At 43.4% G+C, this 22,341-nt stretch overlaps 1 protein-coding gene across 2 annotated transcripts in view; it reads right to left on the bottom strand.

Annotated features, from left to right (window-relative positions):
* MAP2K6 (mitogen-activated protein kinase kinase 6) overlaps nt 1-22,341 on the bottom strand; it is a 108,404-nt gene that overhangs the window by 8,872 nt on the left and 77,191 nt on the right. For both annotated transcript variants that reach the window (XM_054976971.1, XM_054976972.1), the window contains 6 exons: nt 20,557-20,676; nt 18,763-18,879; nt 17,533-17,584; nt 13,178-13,305; nt 12,871-12,948; nt 10,564-10,700 (listed from right to left, as the gene is read on the bottom strand). In XM_054976971.1, the coding sequence (XP_054832946.1) occupies nt 10,564-10,700; nt 12,871-12,948; nt 13,178-13,305; nt 17,533-17,584; nt 18,763-18,879; nt 20,557-20,676 (632 nt within the window). The remainder of the gene's footprint in view (nt 1-10,563; nt 10,701-12,870; nt 12,949-13,177; nt 13,306-17,532; nt 17,585-18,762; nt 18,880-20,556; nt 20,677-22,341) is intronic.

The raw sequence follows: 22,341 nt of genomic DNA, 5'->3' as shown, positions 1-22,341 counted from the left end.
AGGTGGATTTTTTGTTCTGCACACAAAAAAATCCGTTCCAAATGATCTATAAAGAGGATTGGAAGTGCATTATCCAACATGTGTGGAATCACTCAAAGAAAAGATAAAGCCTGGGCAGACAAAATTTAGGAACTGTAGAGGGGGCTATGGATTTCTTTCAGCATTTTCACCAAAATTCTTGCGGGGACACTATGGCATTCCAACTGCTATGAAATTGTTAAATTGTTGTTGTGCGTATAAGCCTTTATTTTTTCAGGACGTTTCTATCCCACCATTTTCCAACTAAGGATGCTTTTCATGGGACAAATAGATGGATGCAGCATTAATTGACTGGCTTTAAAGAACCCTGTGGTTCCGTTTACCTTCCCTTCACCTTTGATCTGTTCAACCCCTCACCAGGACATATATCTTGGTATTATTATTAATGTGCTTAAGAATCATCATCCTTTCTGTAAATAGCTTTACTACAACGGATGGCTGGGAAAGTCTGTCTGTGATGGGAGGGTGAGGTGAATGGGTAAAAGACTATTTATTTCCATCTTGCTCCAGCAGAAAATAGCTTTGAAGACAGGATGTAATAGGAACTTACTTCCTGACAGTATTTAAGGGGAAGATGCTTGGAGTGACTTGAAAAAGATTTTGACACGTACACATGCTTTGGCAGAGAGGGGAAGGAGGTGTAGAGTGTCACACTGAGAGAAACAAAAGTGTGATCATCAGCTATAATAAACACGCCCTCTTCTGGGATTTGCCAAGCCAGGGAGGAAGTGAAGGATGCTTACTGAAGGGATATTTCCTGCCCGACTCGCTACATCATCTCTGAATTCAAGTTTACGGAAAACTCTTATGCTGTACAATGACAAAAACCAATGAATCACACACACGTTGTCTTGGCTTACCAAAACTGTCAGAAGAAGGAGAGAGAGTCCAAAATAGATCAAGTAATTAGCATCAAAGCCAACCCAAGTTGCTCAGTAAGGAATACCGGATTCTAGTGATGCTGTTTTCTTACTTGGCATAAATTCATTCAACATATAGGATTTGATTCAAACTCAATTCTCCACTAATGGAAGCGCTGGGACAATGCCCCGTTCCTACCACAAGCCCCCAATTTGCCTCTTGGGTGTTCCTGAGGGCCCTTTGACACCCAAGAGGAGTATTTTGGAGAGATCAGCAGGCTGCAATGCGAGGGGAGGAGGTATGAAGGTTCTGTTCCGCTAACAAAAGTGCCTTGCGTGAGAGCAAACTTTTGTCTGGACGCAACCCATATGCTTTATTGTGAAGCTATATTGTATTTTTGCAGACTTAAAAACATACATTACGGGATGGAGGAGGAGGAGCAGTATCTTATCAGAGCCTAGCCATGGGGGCTCAGAAGAATCTGGGGATATGAGAGTGTTGACAAATTGTTTGGAGAGATGCAGTCTACCTCCCCAATGTGCAATCTTAACCCATGTTAGTTCAATATATCATGCCAAAGACGAATGACCGGCTTGGTCCAAGGGGCACTTAATAAATAATAATAATAACTGCGCTTATTTACCGCTCTTCTAGACAGATTAGTGCCTCACCCAGAGTGGTGAATAAGGTAGTGTTATTATTATTCCCACAATACAGCTGGGGAGCTGGGGCTGAGAGGAGTGGCTGGACCAAGGCCATCTACTGAGCTCAGGGCAGCAGTGGGATGTGAACCAGTAGAGTGCTGATTTGTAGCCAAACCACTTAACCACTGTGCTACAGTAGTCATAATGCCACTCATAAGGAAGCTCTCCTGGGACCACAATTAACAGCTGTCATCCAGATGCCAATATCTCCTTTTGCAGCAAACGTGCTTGAATCGATAGTGGTGCGCAGCCCTTCTTCTTGGATGTAACTGGTTGTCCAGATCATTTCTACTTGGCTTTCAGCCCACTTTTGGAAATGAAACTGCCTTGGTCATCTTGACAAACTTAGTTCAGAAAGAGACCAAGGGAGCATGCCCATTGTCCTTCCAGCATTTCGCAGCATCTTCTGATATCAGCTGATACCCAATGAAGAGATCCCCCCACGGAGACCCTACATCTGCCCTCCCCAGAAGCTTCTCTGTCATGGCTGCCAGACTCTTGGATGACATATCCTGTGTAATATCAAGCTGAGGTCCCTGGATCTAGGTAGAGGTTGCCACCCAGCACTCCTACCTGAAAGCCCTACGGAAACGTTAAACAAGGACCCCTTCAGACTCGAGTCGAGAGCTGCCCGGAGCCCTTTTGACCATAGAAAAGACCCAAGGGTGCAGGCAATAAGCAAGCTTTTCAATCTGGACAGACCTCTTCCCCTCCCCCAGCGGATTCAGCCAAGAGCCTTCGAAAACCATCTGACCTCTGCTCAGTCATTTATTAAACCAGCCCAAGCAGGTAATCTGAGCAGGTAACCTAACCATCCTCCCTCCACCCTAGGCTGACTTTCTCATACCAAGCATGGTTGAATTGCTCGTATTTGGAGTCTTTTAAACCTTTCATTCCACTAAAATCGAAACCTGCCGACAAGAATGAGGACTATATACTTCCAAACCTACCCACCCCCTGTGGTTCCTATAAAAAGGGCACTGTAGCCCCTCCAATTTGTGTAGCTGGTTTCTCAATCCTACTTGTTACCCCAACCCCACAGTTGGTCTATTCTCTTGCTTTTGCTGATTTTTCCCTATTATATTACTCTAGAAGTTGCCACTATGACTAGACTTCCTCTGACAACCTTCAGGCATTCCTTCCTCCAGGGTCAGGTGTGGTATAAGTTTCTGGTAGGTTGCCTTGTTGGTCTGCAGTAAATCAGCAGGATTTGAGTCTAGTGGTATTAGAAGAAGGGAGTTTGACTCTCGAAAGCTTAGACCCTGGAAGTCTTGTTGGTCTAAAATCCTGCACGTGTAGTATAACATCCTTTGGGCCTTCCCATTTTTGCCAGCTTATTTTCCCCTCAAACGTCCTTCCAATAGACAGAAATTTGTAGGCATGAAAGCTTATGAAGATGGGCTGTATATTTCATTGCTTGCAATTGTCTGATGGTTGCATTTTTGTCATTTCCTTCTTAGATATGTATCCTGGCAAGGAAAATAACCTCCTCCACCCCCTTCAGTTAGTTGTTTTGCTTCTGAGGGTCAAGCTACAAGTGATGAATGACACAGGTTTGAAACTTGTCAGCTTCTCTCAAGTTTTGATGGGAAACGTAGGCATCCTGGTCTTGCAGCTTGGCTCTCCGACTGCAGTCCAATGGACTTTTCAACTGTCACTTGTCCAACATTCCGCCAAGCTGCCTACATTTCCCGCCAAAACTTGAGGGAAGCTGACAAGTGTCCAACCTGTCTCATTCGTCACTTGTAGTTTGGCCCTGAGTGTTGTTCCAAGTTGGGTCCGTGGCATGCACCAAACAGTTGTGCCACCATTTTGTTAACTGCCCTGGAGGCACACATTTGGTCTGACATGCAAAGGAGATGCTCTGAATGTTGTGGGCCTGACATGGGCACTCTTATTTGATACTACTTTGGCCATGGTACTCTTCTGGACTGGCTATCTGGGCTGGGTATCTGATGGTAACATCCCAATCTAGCAAACTGGAACTGAAAGGCAGTGTGGGGATATTATCGCATGACTCACTGGCACATATGCTATGAGTCCTGCAAGAGTTCATTTTGTCTCCACCACTGTTTAACACCTATAGGAAATCTCCAGAATAGGTCATCTGGAAATGTGAGGTAAAGTGTCATTAATATGCTACTGTCACAAATTTATTTCTCTTTAACCAATTCAGGTGAGATAGTACATCCCCAATCCAAGCTACTCAATTAATTCAATGTGGCAATACCACCACTAAACGTCAGAGTCAAGGGGTTCTACGCCTGGTGTACGCGTATTGTACATGATTCAAATGTGAAATAAGCACCTTCGAGGCTTTATACAACAGACCTACTTTCCTTTTGTCGATAATTCTTCATAATGCCCCAATTTCATGATGTAATTGTAGTGGAATTAAACTTAAACAGCTCAGAAAAGTTTTTGATAAAAATCTCAGGCCAGTGGGCCACATCTGTTCTATGGCATCTATGATATTTTATTTCTTCTATTTTATTTTATTCAGAATTTTAAAGTTTTTATTAGCTAGTTACGCCATTGTGCTGGTTGTTTTCTTACTGGATTATTGTGTCCATCCTTTTTAAAATGTTGTGTTTTAATATCACATTTACTATTACATTTTGTTTTGACACTGTATGCTACTTCAAGTCTTATTCACAGCACAGAGCACGGCTAAAATGCCTAATAAAATCAGAAAAAGATTAGAAATGAATGGGAGAAGGCATCTCAAAAACATTAGAGTTTGAGATGATGGTCCTCATCACTGACAACAAATCAACATCTGCAACCACCTTCCACATTGCAATTCCCTTTGGTTGGTTATCTGCAACCACCTTCCACATTGCAGTTTCCTTTGGTTGGTCGTCAATCCCTGATATTTGCATTATCGTCTATATTAAATTAGCTAGCAGGATTCCTTGGGTCATCATACACAACAACTTTTTCCTATGCACTTAGCAAGTAGAGGCCAGTACTGCAATGATTTGCACAAGAGTGCTCCCAAGTGGTTGGAAATGGAGATTTGAGGGGGAAGAACTTAAGAAGGAGGAAACAGGAATGTTACCAGGTAACACTGAAGAACCAAGAAAAGCAGACAGTCCAATTTGTAAAAAGAAGGCCCAATCATTCAAGCAACCCTCAAGCTCTCCACAGCTAAATTCCCCTTTGAGGAGAGCCTTTTTTCCCCTTCAGACTCATAACTGAATTTATTCTCATCAAGTGTCTACAATATTGATTCCACATTGTCCAGAAATAAAATCAAACAGGCCACAACCTATAGGTTCACAATCTTAATCCACACAGGGCCATATTATTTGTAATACTGACTAGGCCGAAGCCTAGGGGCCCCACAGGGACTAGGGGCCCTAGGGTTGCCAGGTCCCTTGAGTCCCCCAGTGGAAGACTGGGAGCCTGGCACTTACCCTGCGGAGACTTCAGTGTCTTTCCTCCTGGCGTGCATGATAGCATCACTTCTGGGAAGTGACATCATCACGCAGGTCAAAGGGCAGCCCAGAAGCGCACCTGCGCTCGCCAAACGGCTGAATCCATTGCATGGCATGGGAGCATGCCGCAGCAGGGCATGGGGGCACCCCAGGAGTGCGCCCCCCCCCCCACTGGCCAGGTAAGTGGGGTGGGGGAGGAGGTAGGAGCAGGGGATCTCCCACCCTGACGGGGGAATAGCAAGCTTAAGGGGCCCATCAATTTTTTTTGCTGAGGCACACCCCCACATAAATGACAATCAATTGATTCTCTTATACAACGTCTATTAATAAGAGAAGTAACTGCTTCCTTATTGAAGGGAAACAAATTGTCTCTTATATTAAAACAATTATCCATAAATTATATATTTTAAATAAATAATAAAAAATTATTCACTTCAAAATACTAGAGTATTGAACAATTATACCCCCAGAATGTGCATTCCTGAAGAGTTTTACTTGTGCAATAAAAATATTTTTAAAATTGTAAATAGAATTCTTCAGGAGACCCTCCAAATGGATATAGGGCTATGTACTGTGGTCTAGTACCTACCATACCAGGGTCAGACTGTCAGCTGTAGTGGGGTGAAAGACTGAAGTACCAGAGGGGGCCCGAAATATCTGAAAAGTCTAAGGGCCCGGCCATGGGTTAATATGGCCCTGAATCCACGTATTTAGTGGCACAACTCCATTTCAAAGTTACTAACTGCCAAGACATTGAACAAGCTATCAGAATACAGAGATCACAAGAACACTAGCAAAAGAAAAATAATCGTGATATACTAACGAAATAAATATTTGAAAAAAGCAAGGCTATTTATATTGTTATTTTGTAATTCAAATGGCCATTCAATTCGTATCAGTACAGTCTTCATATACAGACCTATACATAAAGTGCTAATATGTAATAACGATGACGATATTTCCCATGAACAGTACATCACCTCTTAAGTTCGTAAGTCCTTAGGAGCCTCATGGGATCTTCATTCAAGTATAGGTCCAAATACATGCAGGTTGAATTAGACCATCTAACGGGTTGACCGGTTCGTATGGAGGGTCCCGTTTCGGTACCTTTATCACCCTGACAAAAATTCCAGCATTCAGAAGCTTCCATTCAATTATCACTAACACAGACGGTTGTTGTGGGTTTTCCGGGCTGTATTGCCGTGGTCTTGGCATTGTAGTTCCTGATGTTTCGCCAGCAGCTGTGGCTGGCATCTTCAGAGGTGTAGCACCAAAAGACAGAGATCTCCCAGTGTCACAGTGTGGAAAAGATGTTGGCAGGTCATTTGTATCTACTCAGGAGGGGTGGGGTTGAGCTGAGTCATCCTGTACGAGTAACATCTTTTCCACACTGTGACACTGGGAGATCTCTGTCTTTTGGTGCTACACCTCTGAAGATGTCAGCCACAGCTGCTGGCGAAACGTCAGGAACTACAATGCCAAGACCATGGCAATACAGCCCGGAAAACCCACAACAACCATCGTTCTCCGGCCGTGAAAGCCTTCGACAATACAACTAACACAGACGTCGGGTACTACTCCTAGGGAAGGCTGCGTGAACTACACTTGAATAAAGACCCCATGAACTGTTTTGAAGCTCCTAAAGGACTTATGAATTTAAGAGGTGTTGTACAGTTCATGAGAAATATCATCATTGTCATTACATATTAGCACTTTATGTATAGGTCTGTATATTAAGACTGTGTGTACTGACATGAATTGAATGGCAATTTGAATTACGAAATAATATAAATAGCCATGCTTTTTTCAAATATTTATTTAGTTAGTATATCACGATTATTTTTCTTTTGCTAAGACACAGAACAACCAAACAACAACGGGATGCCTCCGAACCTACTGAAATGTAAAAAGGGGAACGCCCCGGGAGGCAATTTAACAATTGTGTGATAGCTAGAGTCTTTAATGTGCCCACAATTATTCAAAATTACTCAAGAGCAAAAAAACAATCATATAAAACACTTTTACAGCAATTTGAATGACGAAATAACAATATAAATAGCCTTGCTTTTTCAAATATTTGTTTCATTAGTATATCACGATTAATTTTCTTTTGCTAAGGCATTGAACAAGGCAACTTGCCAGAGACAAACATGGCTTGGAACTCCGACACACTGCCTAGCTTCCCACTTGGACGGCCGGAATGACACTGCCTGCAAGACACAGGAAACATTTAGCCCTTCAGGAAAGTTCACCCAGACACACACGTCTGGGCACAGGAAGAAGGCAGTGGAAGCAGAGCTAGCTGACGCATGCACACGTGCCTGGCCGAATTTCCTCAAGGGCTTTTGCCTCTTCAAAACAATGGAGTTATTTCCACTGCAAAGGTCACATACCCTTGGCAGCTGCAGGTATCTGCTGACTTAGTTCAGCATTCTGACAAAGAAATTAGTGGGTTGAAATAATTCTCCTCAAGCTGCCTCTTTGAAGGACGTTTGATATACATCTGCTATCTCACAACTTCAAATGCCTGAGCGGAGGAAGGAATGACTCCGCCTGCCCATCCACCCAAATATCTGATCTCTGAGGCAAAACAAATAAAATAAAAATCTGATAAAATAAAACGAGAGTGTTTACCAACCACACCACTCTGGCAACTATTAATGGTCCCTGCCAAATTGAGAGCAACAATAACAATTTCCCATTGTCAAAAAGAGTCCAGTAGCACCTTTAAGACTAACCAATTTTATTATAGCATAAGCTTTCGAGAATCAAGTTCTCTTCATCAGATGCATGGTACAGAAACTGGTCAAAACTCCCAGTTTTGATCAGGCATCTGATGAAGAGAACTTGATTCTCGAAAGCTTATGCTATAATAAAATTGGTTAGTCTTAAAGGTGCTACTGGACTCTTTTTGATTTTGCTACTACAGACTAACACGGCTAACTCCTCTGGATCTATGACCAATTTCCCATTGTATTAGCAGAAAATCACCACTAGGTGCCATTGCTCACCTAAAAAGGTAAGAATGCATATATTTTCTTTTTGCCATATGGACTTAAAAACAGTTACTCTTAACAGAATTTTTAAAAGAATTCTCCTGTAAACCCGTGTTGCATCTTTACTCTAATCCATGGGGAGTCATTCAAAAGGCAAAGGGAAAAAAAAGTTCTACAAGCGTAACAAAACAGAAGACCAGTGTTTCTCAAAACACTGCACACTTTTAACTCGGCCCAGGAGACGGGCGATCCAGACACAAGAGGGTTTCATGAGAACGCAACATAGGTGCAGTGTCAGCAGGGAAGAAGTATGTAACAATCATGCCTGCAAAGACACGGATGAAAAATGCTCACAAATATCCCAGCACTCTTTAAGTTCACACAAGATAGGGCACAATGCAAGGGGGAAAGGATGTTGTCAATATTTATCCTAGCTTAAGATATGGGGAGGGAGGGGAAAGAAAGAGCTGCTTCTACTAGCTTGTTGTCTTATACATCTGTCGTCTTACACAACTTATACTAGAGTTGTCTTATACAATTGTGATGCACAGCAGCTAAGCTGGCAAACTAAACGATGTCCCTGGCTTAAATCCTGCCTCTTCCATGAACTCCCACAGCAGACATGCTTCTCTTCCACCAACATTTTTACTGAACTACCCTACAGGACTGTTGTAAAGATTACAACAAGGTAACATATACAGTATGAAGCATTTTCCACACTCAAAGGCAGTATAATAATACTGTACATGATCCTAGGGAAAGGCACCTCCGAGTTTGAGAATTATTGCCAAAAATCCAGGCATACGTTTTAGCTGAATGTGTCTATCAGAACATGAATGTGCTAGCAGTCAAGAAAACCGGCACACAGAATTGCAGCGCAAGCGCAACAGTTAAGGAAACGTGCCACCATGTGTTCTTATCTTATAAATCTGATCCGCATCTGACGAAGAGATGTGTGGTTCTCGAAAGCTTATGCTACAGTAAAGTTGGTTAGTCTTAAAGGTGCTACTGGACTCTTTTCGATTTTGTTCTTATCTTCTAATTGAAATGCCTGTGGTTACTCAGTAATGAAGGAAGAATATTCTGTATAAGCCTAGCAGGATTTCAGTCCAGTGGCACCTCAGAGACCATCAAGCTTTTCAAGGTATAAGCTTTCTTCCTTCTTCAGATATGAAGAGGCTTCGTTCTTCAGATATGAGATACTGCTGTTCTAGTACAGACCAACTCGGCTACTTAACTGAAACTCTATGTGCCCAGAGGCACTTTTCTTTATAAGTTTCATATTCCAGGATGACCAATGAAACAGATTCTGGGGCTGAGTCCTGGTGAAACAACAGATTTTCTCAAAATTAAATTCTGAACATCTTGCATTATATAGTATTCTAACCTACCGGAGTGCTGTTGCTGCTAGGGGTGTGCATAAAAAAAAAAAATCTGAATAATCCAGATCTCGGTTTTAGAGAGAAAAACATTTGTGATCCCTGAAATCTGGGTCAGATTCTCTGATCTGGGTTAGAGAATTCCAGATTTAAGCGGCCATTATTTCCTATGAGGAAAAATGTCTAGGATGATAGCAGGGCCGGATCGACCGGGGGGGGGGGGGGAGGAAGGGGGGTAGTCTGCCCCCGGCACCGCCATAGAGGGGGTGCCAGGAGCGTGCGCACGCTGTGCACGCGTACGATTGGCCAGACTTCGGTTGCCCTGGGCACCAGCAACCTTAGATCTAGGCCTGGATGATAGGGGCCATTTTTAAAGCTAACTCCCCCAATCTGCAGGGAATCTACTCCTGACAGTCCCCTAAAGACCCCTAAACTTATTTATTTATTATATTTATATTCCGCTCTCCCTGCAGAGCAGTCTCAGAGTGGATCACATCAAGATGTAAAAACAGGAAGTATAATAAAAACATCATAAAAACAATTATAAAAATCAGCACCACTCACATGCTCAGGAGGATTGGACCCTGAGGTCCTGGAACAAGCTGCCCCCCACACTCTCCATTGTTTCCTATGGAGGAAACATTTCCAAGGTTTTTAAACTCCATGGCTAGCCTTCCCCCCTTGGCTTGGGATTCTCTGGTTCGACATTACTCCCTTGCAAGCTTGTTAGAGAATCCCAATATCAAATCGGAGATTCTCAATGTCAGACCAGAGAATCTCATTGAGAATGTGTGTGTGAGGCTTGCTGAGCCACGGAGTATAAAAGGTGGCTCAGGCAGGAGGAGAGAGGAAGAACAGGGTGGGAATACACTCTGCCTCCTGCCTTGCCCTGCTCCCTTCGCACCGCTCTCCTGCAATGGCACAGAGCTTGGCTTCAGCTCCATTTTCTGCTGTCTCGCCACCACTGCCCTCTTGCCCATAGAGAACCCTTGCTGGAAGAGACTAGCTTCTAGTCAGCATGTTCCAAAAACTGCCTTTCTACAATGAAGGCTCAGATTTATAAGAGCAAATGTGAAAACTGGCTTAAAACCGGTAACAGGAATTTGGAAGAAAGAGTGTAAGGAGTGTCCCACAGCTGGCTTACCACTGTGAGGTAAAATCAACAAACTCTGCTGAGAAGTCCGCTGGGAGCTGTGGCGATGGCTCTTCAACCACCTGTTTGAGCTGCTGGAATGGCGTTCCCCAAGAATCGTATGGAAACTTCAAGATTGCCAGCTCAATCTGGATTGTGGGGTGGAGGGGGAGGAGAGAAAGGGAGACAACCAATTTTCAGTGCCCAAAACACAACACGTTCCAGGGTGACCACATGTTTTTTAATACATTTAGCTTATGCTGCCATCTGCGGGAAATCTCTATTATTACACCCAATTTCAGTGTAAGTTCTTTCCCCCCTTTCAGATCATGTTGGAAACAGAGAGCTCATCGGATGCCTCTGAGGCACAGCCTGTGCAAGCCCTTGGAGTCAGCATGTCTCTGGGAATATTAAAGCAACAAGGTGTAAGGCTAGTTCTACTTGTTAATGCCATGTACCCACAGCCTCCCTGGAAAACGAGTGCCACGGCTCTCTACCGCACCCATCAAGGCTGTTACGGCAGTTCCTCAGAGAACACGCTGCCAACAGAAACCTTACGGTTGTTGGGAATGCAATTTCCCTAGCACAGGCATGGGGCCAGCTGAGCAAGCATAGAGAAAGTATTGCCACAGCATGTTGTGTTTCTTCCAGGTCACAAACACACACACAACAGGCACACATACAGCTACAGCACTCTAATTTCTTCACAACTTTCTGAAGCATTATAAGAAGGAGACTTTGACATTCACACATGAATGGCTACAATCTTCTATCCCCCCTCCCATCTACACTACAACTTTATTGTCCTGAATTTACAAAACTGATCAACTTTATCACAGCCAGACCGGCAACTCAAGGGGGCAGGCTAGTATTATTATGGCTATCACACCTCTCTACCAATTCTGAGGCACCTAAAACCCAGTCATTTCCATCTAAACACCATTTATTTCTTCACAGGAACTTGGTTTACTAGCAGTTAAAAGAAACAAGAGAAACTGCTACTGCACAAAGTTTGAACTCTTTGCCAAAAATACCCCCACACTTATGACAATTAGTTCAAAATAGCAATTTCAGCCCTGCAAGAGAACAGCTGCTAAATCAAAATTAAAGAGAACAAAACAACCTGTTCAGCCTTAATAAAAAAAAGTGCTACTCTTTTTTTAAACGAGCCAATAAATCTGGAAATGATGAAAATAAACTGCTCCTTTGAGATGTATTGTATATACCAGTGGTTTATAAACCACTGGGTTTCTCAGAGGGTTACTGCGAGCATTTCAAATGAGAAGACTGGTAATAAGAGACAGCTTCCTTAAAACCTGATTGCCATGAATTGTGGGGGAAACACAGTGCGTACTCTCGGGTACACTTTCAACTCACATGGTGTGACACTGAGGGCTGAACAGGCTAGACTTGTTCCCCACAGGAACAGAGTTCACACTTAGATACCTCCTCCGTCCTGAGTATCCTCTACAATTCACAGGGTGTCTCCACAGGTAGAAAATTAGAAAACTGCTGTTATGTGCCCTCAAAAATAATTCTTAATAGTGACATCTTCTCCCCGCCCCACACACGCACACTATTCCATACTATTATACGTGCCTGAGATTTTTTTTTATTACCCCAGACCTCTGACAGGCATTGCACAACTACCCCAACCTTATCAGGACTCAGTAAGATGTAAAAATCCATAGGAAGGGCCATAACTAGGGCTGTGCGCTTCGGTCCGGAAAGATCCGGAAAGATTCTGGATATCTGAATCGGGGCCAGATTCGGAAATCCCAAATCAAAGCTTTCCGAGGCTTTCGGAAAGCTTCGGGGCTGAGTTTAAAGGGCCCCACCACTTGCTGCTTCGGAATTAAGGTATTTCCGAATGTTTTCCCCGCTTTGGGTAAACCCGAAGCGGGAAACCCGAATCAACCCCCTCCTGCACACCCTTAGCCATAACCAGAAGCAGCCCTCTGACAGAGGCAACAAGAAACTCTTAACCCCTTAGGCCTCATCCGTCAACATTTCTTACCATCCACAGTTCTACAACCCACATGTTCAACAAAATTAGTGGAGGTCATCAGGAATTCATTGATCTATCCGTGAAATTTCCTTCTGCAGAGTGTTCGATATTTGAAACAGGACAGAGTTTAGATTTATGACAGCCTTGTTGTACTGAAGTCTACGGATCTTTGCTGGTTTAAATGGTTTGTCCTCTTAGCTAGTCCCTAACAACAAAATATTTTCAACCAGTGGATTAAGTGTGAAAAGAAATATTCCTAGTCAATCAACAGATACAGTTATTTGGTCTTTGTAATAATAACGTAATAATACCATTGTAATTCCCAGGCTCCAAATATCGGATTTGACACTGTATCCTTTTTGGTTAAATTCCGGGTTGATTCTTTCAGGCTGTGGGAGAGAAAAGACACTGATAGACTAAAAGACACATTTGAATTTCCAGGAAATGATAACAAGGAAAGTTATCTATTCATGAAATACAGTCTGGGGCTAAAAACTGAGCCCAAGGACCCAGATTTTCAAAATCATCAACCGCTGTACATTTATAAGCAGTCAGGCAGTAAAGTTTTGGGTGACTGATTAAAACTGCAACGAAGATGCCCCAGCTCTTTGCACTTACTGCCATGTAAGGTTTACAGCCAGCATCCATCGTCTTAGCCACAGAGTCAACGAGGTAACCACTAATTCCAAAGTCACACATTTTCACTTGTCCCAGTGTATTGATCAATACATTGGAGGGTTTTACATCTGCAAGGTGGAAAACACAGACATTGTCCTCAATTACCAAAACGTTGTCTGCAGAGAGTGGGTCATGGAAGAAATGGAACGGCTGCCTTCACATGTTGCTGCATATTGCACTGTATACCACAGCAATTCTTAGCAACTGGTTTTCCTTTGTGGACATGGAAACCCAGTTGCAAATGATTGCTACAGTGCAGCAATATCCAACAGCCCCGTATCTAGTCAAAGCTTGATTATTATCACCAGAGGGCAACAAAGGCAGTTCAACTCAAAATCACAGGATTGCAGAGACTCGCTCTTTTCTTGTTCTCATAAATTCAGAGGAATATTTGAGGAAAATTGCTCCCTCATAAACCACAGCTAAGAAATCAGGAGCCAGCTGCAGCAATGTATTCATCCCGAAGTCCCTCATCTGCCCAGTCTACATTTATTGTCACCCAGCATAACGGAATCCTTGGGTAAGCCCAAGGCTCATTTCGAGGGGGAATGTGCAGGAATGCAGTTCTGGCAGTTCCCCAAAGAGGTCACATGACAGGTGGCCCCGCCCACCTGACTCTCAGCCATTTTGGGCCCGTTTCGGCCTGGATTGGTGCCGCAACGGCCTGGATCGGGCCTCTGACGGGTGGTGAATCACTCTCCCGCTCAGCAGTGGCCTGCTCCTGACCATTTGGGGCCCCTTTTCAGACATTTTCAGCCCCTTTTTGCCATTTTGGGCCCAATTTCTGCCCTAAATGGCCAGGATTGGGTCCAAAACAGCCATGATAGGTGATGTCAGGGGGTGTGGCATATGCAAATTAGTTATGCCAATGACACACTTCTGGTGCTGACAAGGGGTGTGGCATATGCTAATGAGTTATGCTAATGAGTTCCTTGAGCTCTTTTTCTACGAAATGACCCCTGGGTAAGCCACTCCTCTCACCCCCAGCTCCCCAGCTGTATTGTGGGGATAATAATGACACTAACTTGTTCACCGCTATTTAAGCAGTTAAGTCACTCTGAGGGGCTGTAGAGAGGTAGTGCATACTCTCACGGCTATCTTTAACTTGGTTAAAGATATTTAGGAGTCAGTATTACATCTGCACCAGTTCACTGCTATAAGGATATCTTCATTGTGAATAATTGTGAATAATTTTGATAACTCTTTTATTACAGCAGGAAGAGCACAGACTAACCACACACTTAAAGTGGAAACCTACAGAAATCAATTTAACAGAATCTTACTTTGCACGTTATAATAATGATATGGCCATGGTGATCCATTCTCTCATTAAATCCAGGTTAGATTACTGTAATAAGCTCTATGAGGGGCTGCTTTTAAAAAATGGTCCAGAAACTGCACTGGGTCCAAAATGCAACACTGAAGCTACTGTCAGGGGAGAGATACAGGGATAATACGATAAAACTTCTGCACTGGCTGCTTGTCTGTTTCGGTACATAATGCAAAGTGCCATACTGTTCCATACTGTCTAGCTTCCCATACTGTCTAGTCCACCAACTAAGATCCTCCTCACAAGCCTGACTCTATATACCCCCATCTTCATAGGTAAGGAAGTCTTTTTCGGGGTGGCATCTTGCCGGTAGAATATCCCTCCCCTTCAGGCTCAACTGGTGCTTACACTATTCTCACTGATTCTGTTTACTTAGGCTTTGAATCAAGGGACTGACTTTTTTAAACATCATTTTTAGTCAGTTTTTAGCTTGAGAAATGTTTACGATCCATTTTAAGCGGCTCCATGTTTTATCTTGTTTTATGATTTTGCAATTTGGGAATATTAGGTTTCAATAACTTTTATGATGTTTTATGTTTTTATTGTGTTTTATTTTTTAAGTCATCTCAGGCAGGTTCTCTGGAGAGGTGGCATAGAAATTTCCCAAATCTTACACACTAATAGCCAAGTGACCCTGATCTGTGGATACTTAAATCCAAAGACTGGAGCCGTGAACAGGCAAGACAGATCTTCCTGCCCACCTGAAAAATGCCCCAGCTTTGCAAAAAAATCTAAAACCTAAAACAAAATGCATTGAGTGTTTTAAAAATTCCCCAAATTAAAAAAAAGCACCTGTAGCTTTAACTAGATGTGCTCACTGACTGTTGCTAGGCAACTATAACATTTTAGCCAGTGTTCCAGCCTTAGTTTCTGCCAGTAAAAGGCAGGGGGAAGGGGCACAAACCTTCCCAGGGCCGTTTTGGCCTTTGAGGGAGGATTTATTGGGGCCAGACCCAAAAGCAACCACTGGGTGACTTGATACCACAAGATCTGTATGACTCACCCAGATCTGAATGCTTGCTACTGTTCAAAAGCAGCCCCTTCCAAAAGCCAGTGTAGTGTAGTGGTTAGGAGTTTCAGAGTAGGATGTGGGAGACCCAGGTTTGAATGACCAGTCTGCTGCAGAAGCTCACTGGGTGACTTTGATTAAAGTCACAAACTATCAGCCTAACCTACCTTTCAGCATTGTTGTGAGGATACTATGGAGGCAAGGAGAATGATGTAAGCTGCTTTGGGTCCCCATTGAGAAGCAAGAGAGTATGTAAATATAATAAATTGAGAAATATAGCTGAAAGTGGGGACGTAGATAAATGGTAAGTTGTTTAATGGGTTTGAAGGCAAGAAGGACGAACGGAAAGGTGAGCATATAGAGGTTATCAGGAGGAGGGTTATCAGGAGGGGAAGAAGTAGTAGTGTGGGGAGAGGAATACAGGGAAAAGTACCCCCACAAGTTCTTGCAGGTTCCCCACCATGCAACTGGACCTGGTTCACCTGGCACCACACAACTGGACCATAGGGGAGAGGCTACCGGGGGGGGGGTAGAGAAAGGGGGAAAGTTGGGGGGCAGATTGGGGGACAGACAAAGATGGTTGGGAAGGAGACAAGGAAGCAAGAAAAGGGGGAGAGTCTATGGGGGGCAGAGAAGGGACATGGATAGGGAGGGAAAAGGGGAAATGAGATGCCCCCTGCAAGTCCTTGTGGCTCCCCTACTTGTAAATAAATAATAGTAACAGACATCAAATGTAATATTTTCATAGATTTTTCTTACGAGTCAAAACACTTCCCATATATTACTTCAGTAATCTTTACAACCATCTCTCATGTATGTTAGTATAATTATTACCCAGTTATAGATGAAAGTCTGGGACAGGAAAGGCTTTCACAGTAGCACCTCTTCCAAAAGAACGCTTTCTCTGTTTGCAGATGAGAAGGATGGGCCAATTTCTGCCAGTTCCTCCCTCCTTCTTCTGCAGGCTCTCAATTTGCCGCACACACTTTGAGTCCAGTGACTTCAAGGTGTATGAAAGCTGCACTGAGACATCAAAACTAGAGATGGGCATGAACACCAATATGAACAAAAAAAAGCCACGAACAGCCCAATCTGCTGTTCGCGAACAAGCTGTTTGTGAGGCCCCATTCTAAACGAACAGGTGATCGTTGCAAGCGTCGTTTGTTGCTGTTCGTGGCTGTTCGTCAAGCCAGACAGTCTGGCACCTGCAATCAATTCCCATGGCAACTCAGGCAGGGATTCTCTGAACTCTGTCTGAACTCCTGCTGTTGCCCTGGGAACCCCAATCTAAGCCCAATTTAGCTTAATAGGCAGGTCTTCCTTTCAAGTGTGGAGCTCCAAATTTGTTACAAGAGAGCAAAGACTAGGGGGGAGGGGGGCTCCCAGCTCTGGCTTTGGAGAGGGAGAGAGACCTGCTGTTGGCATTTTGATAGAGACAGTGCATTGGAGCTTGAATTTTCTTTGTGTGTGGTGGGATAGGGATCTACCTCTTCAAGTTCCAGGGCTGCTGCCAGGCTCTGGGGCCAAGCTATTATTTATTATTGGTACCTTTCCCGGTGCCTGCTCAGGTAAGGTTTCTGGGAGTGGTGCAGTAGGGATCTTGACCAAACTTGGATGATGGCTGGAGGAGAGCCTGCTGGCTCCCACGAACGTCCAACCATGAACATGTTCGTGAACAGGTCATGCTCATAGGTGTTTGTGAGTCCCTGTTTGTGGATGGCAACGAACAACGAACATCATGTTCGGGTTTTTTTTCTGTTCATGCCCATCTCTAATCAAAACTAACATCATGAATTGTGCCCAGAAAACAGGTACAGGCACTCAACACTGGTTGGTTGAACAGAGGACACAAGCTACACTTAAGTGATTTTGTAACTGCTCAAATGCAGCTCTCAACATACTGTTCTTCCACCCCTTCCAGGAACTATTACAACATGCAACGGCGGCCATACTTACCTCGATGAATTACAGAGAGCTTACTATGTAGATGTTCTAGTGCTTTTACAATCTGAAAACACAACAAATGAAGAGTGAGCTGTAACTGACTGAAGCGATAAGATCCAACTGCCATCTCTGGCGCCCAAGCCAGATGTTCACACTCCTTTCAACACTAAGCTGGGGTGGAGACAATCCTAAATTGGGCATTTGGGCAATTAATAGGCAGGAGAGTGCTGAGCCTGCAGTCTGGCAAGAGGATGATATGCCATGATTTATAGTATTCACTGCTCTTCCAACCACCCTTACCTGCATGCTCAAAATTGGGTCTGATTGCAATAACTTGCCAGAATCAGGGTGCACCCAACTTTCCCGCATCGCTATTTAGAAACTTCTGATGACTGAATTTCAGGGAATCCTAGAATTCCAGACATCTTCCACCTTTGGGATTTTCCACACATGCAGATACCACCTGTATGCAAGCCATTGCTCTAATAGTTTAGTTTATTCGGTGATTAACCCGCCCTCCCCACAAGTGGACTCAGGACGGGGTACAACAATCATAAAATACAATTGCATAGCAAATTCTACAATAAAATTCAGCAATTAAAATTATACATATACAAAAACCTGATATAGTTGGCTACATCTTCCTGCCCTCAGCATACAAAGAGGAGGTAGACAGACAAACGAGCTGTACTCGAATACCGGAGACTGGTGGGAGGCTCAATGATGGTCTTGACGCTGGCCTCAACCATAAGTCTGGTGGAACATCTCCGTCTTGCAGGCCTGCCGAAATTCGGCGGGCCCGAATATCCTCAGACAGAGAGTTCCACCAGGTTGGGGCCAGGACCTCATATTACTACTCCTTTGTAGTAATATTATGAAGACTAGGCTATGCTTGATGCAAGAGAAATGTGATTTGTAATTCTTAGCCCCATTTCTTTTCTACTGGGGGGAGTATTATAAATCTCCCCAAATCTCCTTTTTCTAACACATCCTGCACAATGTTCTTCCCCACCACCACTGTAACAATAAAAATCTGCTTTCCTCTCCACATTCGAGATTACGCTAAAGAAATCATTAATAAACAAATCTCTATAGAGAAGCAGCTGCTGTCCCTTCTTCACCTACTTCTGCATCTTTGTGTAGTAACACCTGATTGACAAATGTTGGCTACTCTGCAAAGGCAGGAAAGGGTATTAAATCCCTTTGGGAAAGGATTTGAAGAAGACAAAAAGAAAAACTCACTGAGACAGCTATTTTTCCTAGGATGTCTTCAGGAATCGTTAAGCCTTTGTCTAATACGTGTTTGTAGAATTTGTCCAACGATGTGTCCATCAGTTCCATACAGATCCACACATCTCCCTGAAGAAACACAAGGTTGCCAGCAGGAATGAGCTGATACCACCATACCTTCCATCAAAAGTATTGCACTGTTTCCAGTTTATGTAATCTCACGCTTAATTATGCTGATATCAGATATTATAGCAAACTAGCTTGACACCTGTGCTTCGCTACAGTATTTAACTACTTTAAATCTAGTTATAATACTTATGGATATGTAACATTTTTTGGTGTTTGCGTGTGTGGGGGGGGGTAACCCTAGTGAACTTTTCGGGGAAGACTGGGAGGTGTGTTTTACCTCAGGACACATTCAATGACTCCCAATAGCAACTGCATATTTAGAATGTGGAGGGTGAGGACCAATCAGGGCACATACACAAATGACCTCTTTGTTCCAAATGTCTCGGGGGGGGGGGGATGAGGTGTGTAATGTTGTGAGCCCCAATCAGCCCACATATGCAAATAATCTTGAAAGGCTGGTCCAATCAGGGAAGAGTGGCCGAGCTGGCAGTGGGCATGAGCGCAAGCAGGCAGCAGTCTGCCAGCCACACAGGGAAGCCGTATCCCTTTGGGAGAACACATTTTACCCCTTTTTACCTCCTTAGAGGGAGAATTTCTTAAAATCCCTTCTTAGTATGTGTTTGGAATGTTCTCCCCAAATTTCATGTTTCTAGGTCCAGGGGTTTGGGCTGGGCGTTGATGGGTCAATCAGGACACTTGTCTTTATATATATAGAAAATTAACCTTATCAAGGCAGTACAGAGGGAGTAGAGTAAGAAATCTGAGTGAGGCTTAAGCATTGCATCCTATTTTCTTATTTAAATTCCAATCTAGAGTACAACTTTATATTGTTCATTTTCTACAGGACTTAAGATGTGGTATTCTCAGTGTACAGCTATTTTTTCCCTAAAAAGTCCCCATCGAACCTTTAAAGATTCCTGGTCACCTCTGGGAACAGGGGGTGGGAAATGATAACAGCCTCAATACTAGTTTCCTTAAGGAAGTGTTTGCATCTGAAGGATGCTTTTGAGGCAAGCAAATGCCATCTTTCCCCCAAAACGTCTACACTGTGCAAAACAAAAGTAGGACATTCCATTTCTATAGTTCTTTTTTCATGACAAAAACTATCAATGAAAAAAAACTTGAATTCTGGCACTGAAACTTGCTTTCCTGTTTTCTGGAATTTAGTTTTTGGAAAGGATACTAGAGTTCTACTAGATAGAAGAAGGAAGCAAAAGGCAATAGCTGTACTGGGAAAGGGAAAAGGAAATTACTTACTAGCTGGTATGCAGGTTAGAATTCCCCACCACATCAATAAAATATACTCAAGGGATAAGGAGAACAATCCATCTTTTAAAATACATTTGAACTATTTAACTGATTATGTGTACAATAAGGAAATTAACAGGTGTCAGAACTACCCACAGCTTAAAAGTAAGAATGCCTATGGATTTTTCTGTCCTTGTGGTAAGACAAAAGACACTCAGCCCTTCCATTAATACTCTGAGGAATCCCTCACTCTGCTTTCTTCAAGAAAAATCCACCATACTTAATATTGCTCAAAGGTATAGACACTGTCAGTACAATCTTTATGGCAGTTTTAGCTCAGAGGTAAGTCCCACTGTGTTCAAGAAATTGAATCTAAGACCACAGGCCAAATTTGATGGAAACCACATCCTAGGATGACAGTTATGGTACCTCTCGGAACAATGCACCGTAGAACGTGACTGTGAAGTGACAGTCTACTGTCCTCATGGAAATGTCGAGGTCCATCAACAGCCTCTTCTGTTCTTGGCTGTTCACAGTTGCTCGGATTCTCTGGAAGACATATTAATCTTCATGACTCTATTTCCCAACCGTCATTTCATCTGAGAAACTTATCCAAAATAACAGAAACTACAAGAACGTCACTCAGGTCAACTCATTTTACCAAGTAAGACAGCACCGTCTCCACCTTTCTGAGGCAGCTTCACCTCTTTCCTGCCTTTCTTAACCAACAGGCAAGATCAAAACCAACGTTAGCTAACAGTTCAAGCAGGAAAACTCAAACCTGAGGTAAATCTCAAGATCTAAAAAAAACCTGATAGCCACAGATGTTTAAGCCAGCAGAGACAGCAACGTGAAAATCCCTAACTCTTGAGTGTTAGTCCCTTCCGACAAACTAGAGCTTTGTGGCATTGGGCAATAAACTTAGCTGCATGGTATGCACCATTGAAATCAGTGTCCCTTACTTTTGAGTAAATATGCATAGGCTTACGCTGCAAGTGTCACCCCAAAAACAGAGGCCACATGGCTTAAGCCTCTTCACGCCCCTGCAAAATGAGGATAATAATGCTTACCTACCTCACAGGCGTAATTTATGTCTGGGAAACATTGTGAGATCCTCGGATGTGAGGTGCTATAGAAGGGCAAAGGATGATTGTTATTACAGGAGTGCTTTCTCTACGGCCGTTTTCACACTGCTTACCGGCCATAGAACGTCGCGCCGAGCTCCCGGAATGACAGCGTCTTCCTGGCGCAATTTCGTGCGAGAACGGCAGAAATTGCGCAAGGAAGGCGCTGTCGTTCCGGGAGCTCAGAGCAATGTTCCGTGGCCAGTAAGCAGTCTGAAAATGGCCTACCTCTTTCTCTTTTCCTCTCTCTGTTCCACCATCATTATCCAGGCTACAATGGCAGAACATTTCATGTAAGGCGATGACGAAAAGAGATGTCCATGTTCGGCAACACACACTTCTGCTTCAATCCAGCAGCTCTTCGCGTGGGCAGCATCTCAAGTACACAAAGCAAGGACTTTCCCGTTCATTGTCTTGGGTTCGTGTGTGAACATGTGAGTGCACAAAAACACATCTACTGCATTCACACTGAGCTGAACAGGAAGGCCCTTGATCATGTTGGAGAGGAGTATGTGCATTGATGCTTCTGTGGAGCTTTAGATCAGACTGACTGGATCTATACAGGCATAATGCTCAGCCGTGGCTCTTTTCTTAGCCGCACTTAAGTCTTAAATCCTGTTTCGAGATTAGTGACAAATCAGAATGCGAAAGAAAGGTCTGAAGAGTGTTTGAAAAGCATGATATGTAGTCTGCTGGTGCGGGGAGGGCGGAATACAAATCGAATAAAATAAATAAATGAATGAATGAATGAATGAATGAATGAATAGCCATTGTTAACTATTGTATCTGTCCCACCAATAGTTTCCCCGGCTTCCTGCTTCCAGTAAGAAGCAGGTTTTATTGGTAGTTCACTAGACATATTCTCTAAGGCGGAGCTTAGTCCAGGAAGTTAAACCGTGGTTTCACTGTATGTTTGGGATCTCAGGTAGGGTTAAGCCATGATTGGAGCTGGCCATGTGTCAAAGACACTGGAAACTAGTACAAATGTGCTAGAATTTAAACAGCTGAGCATGGTGGGTAGATGGGAGGAGAGTTGGTAATAGCTTCTTGTTTGTTCTTTGAAGAGGGCTAGCCCTTCTTACTTACTTCA

Source organism: Eublepharis macularius, chromosome 4 (assembly GCF_028583425.1).
Source record: "Eublepharis macularius isolate TG4126 chromosome 4, MPM_Emac_v1.0, whole genome shotgun sequence".
Classification (NCBI taxonomy): Eukaryota; Metazoa; Chordata; class Lepidosauria; order Squamata; family Eublepharidae; genus Eublepharis; species Eublepharis macularius.
Note: the sequence above shows the minus strand (reverse complement) of the source record. Positions and strands in the feature narration are given on the sequence as shown.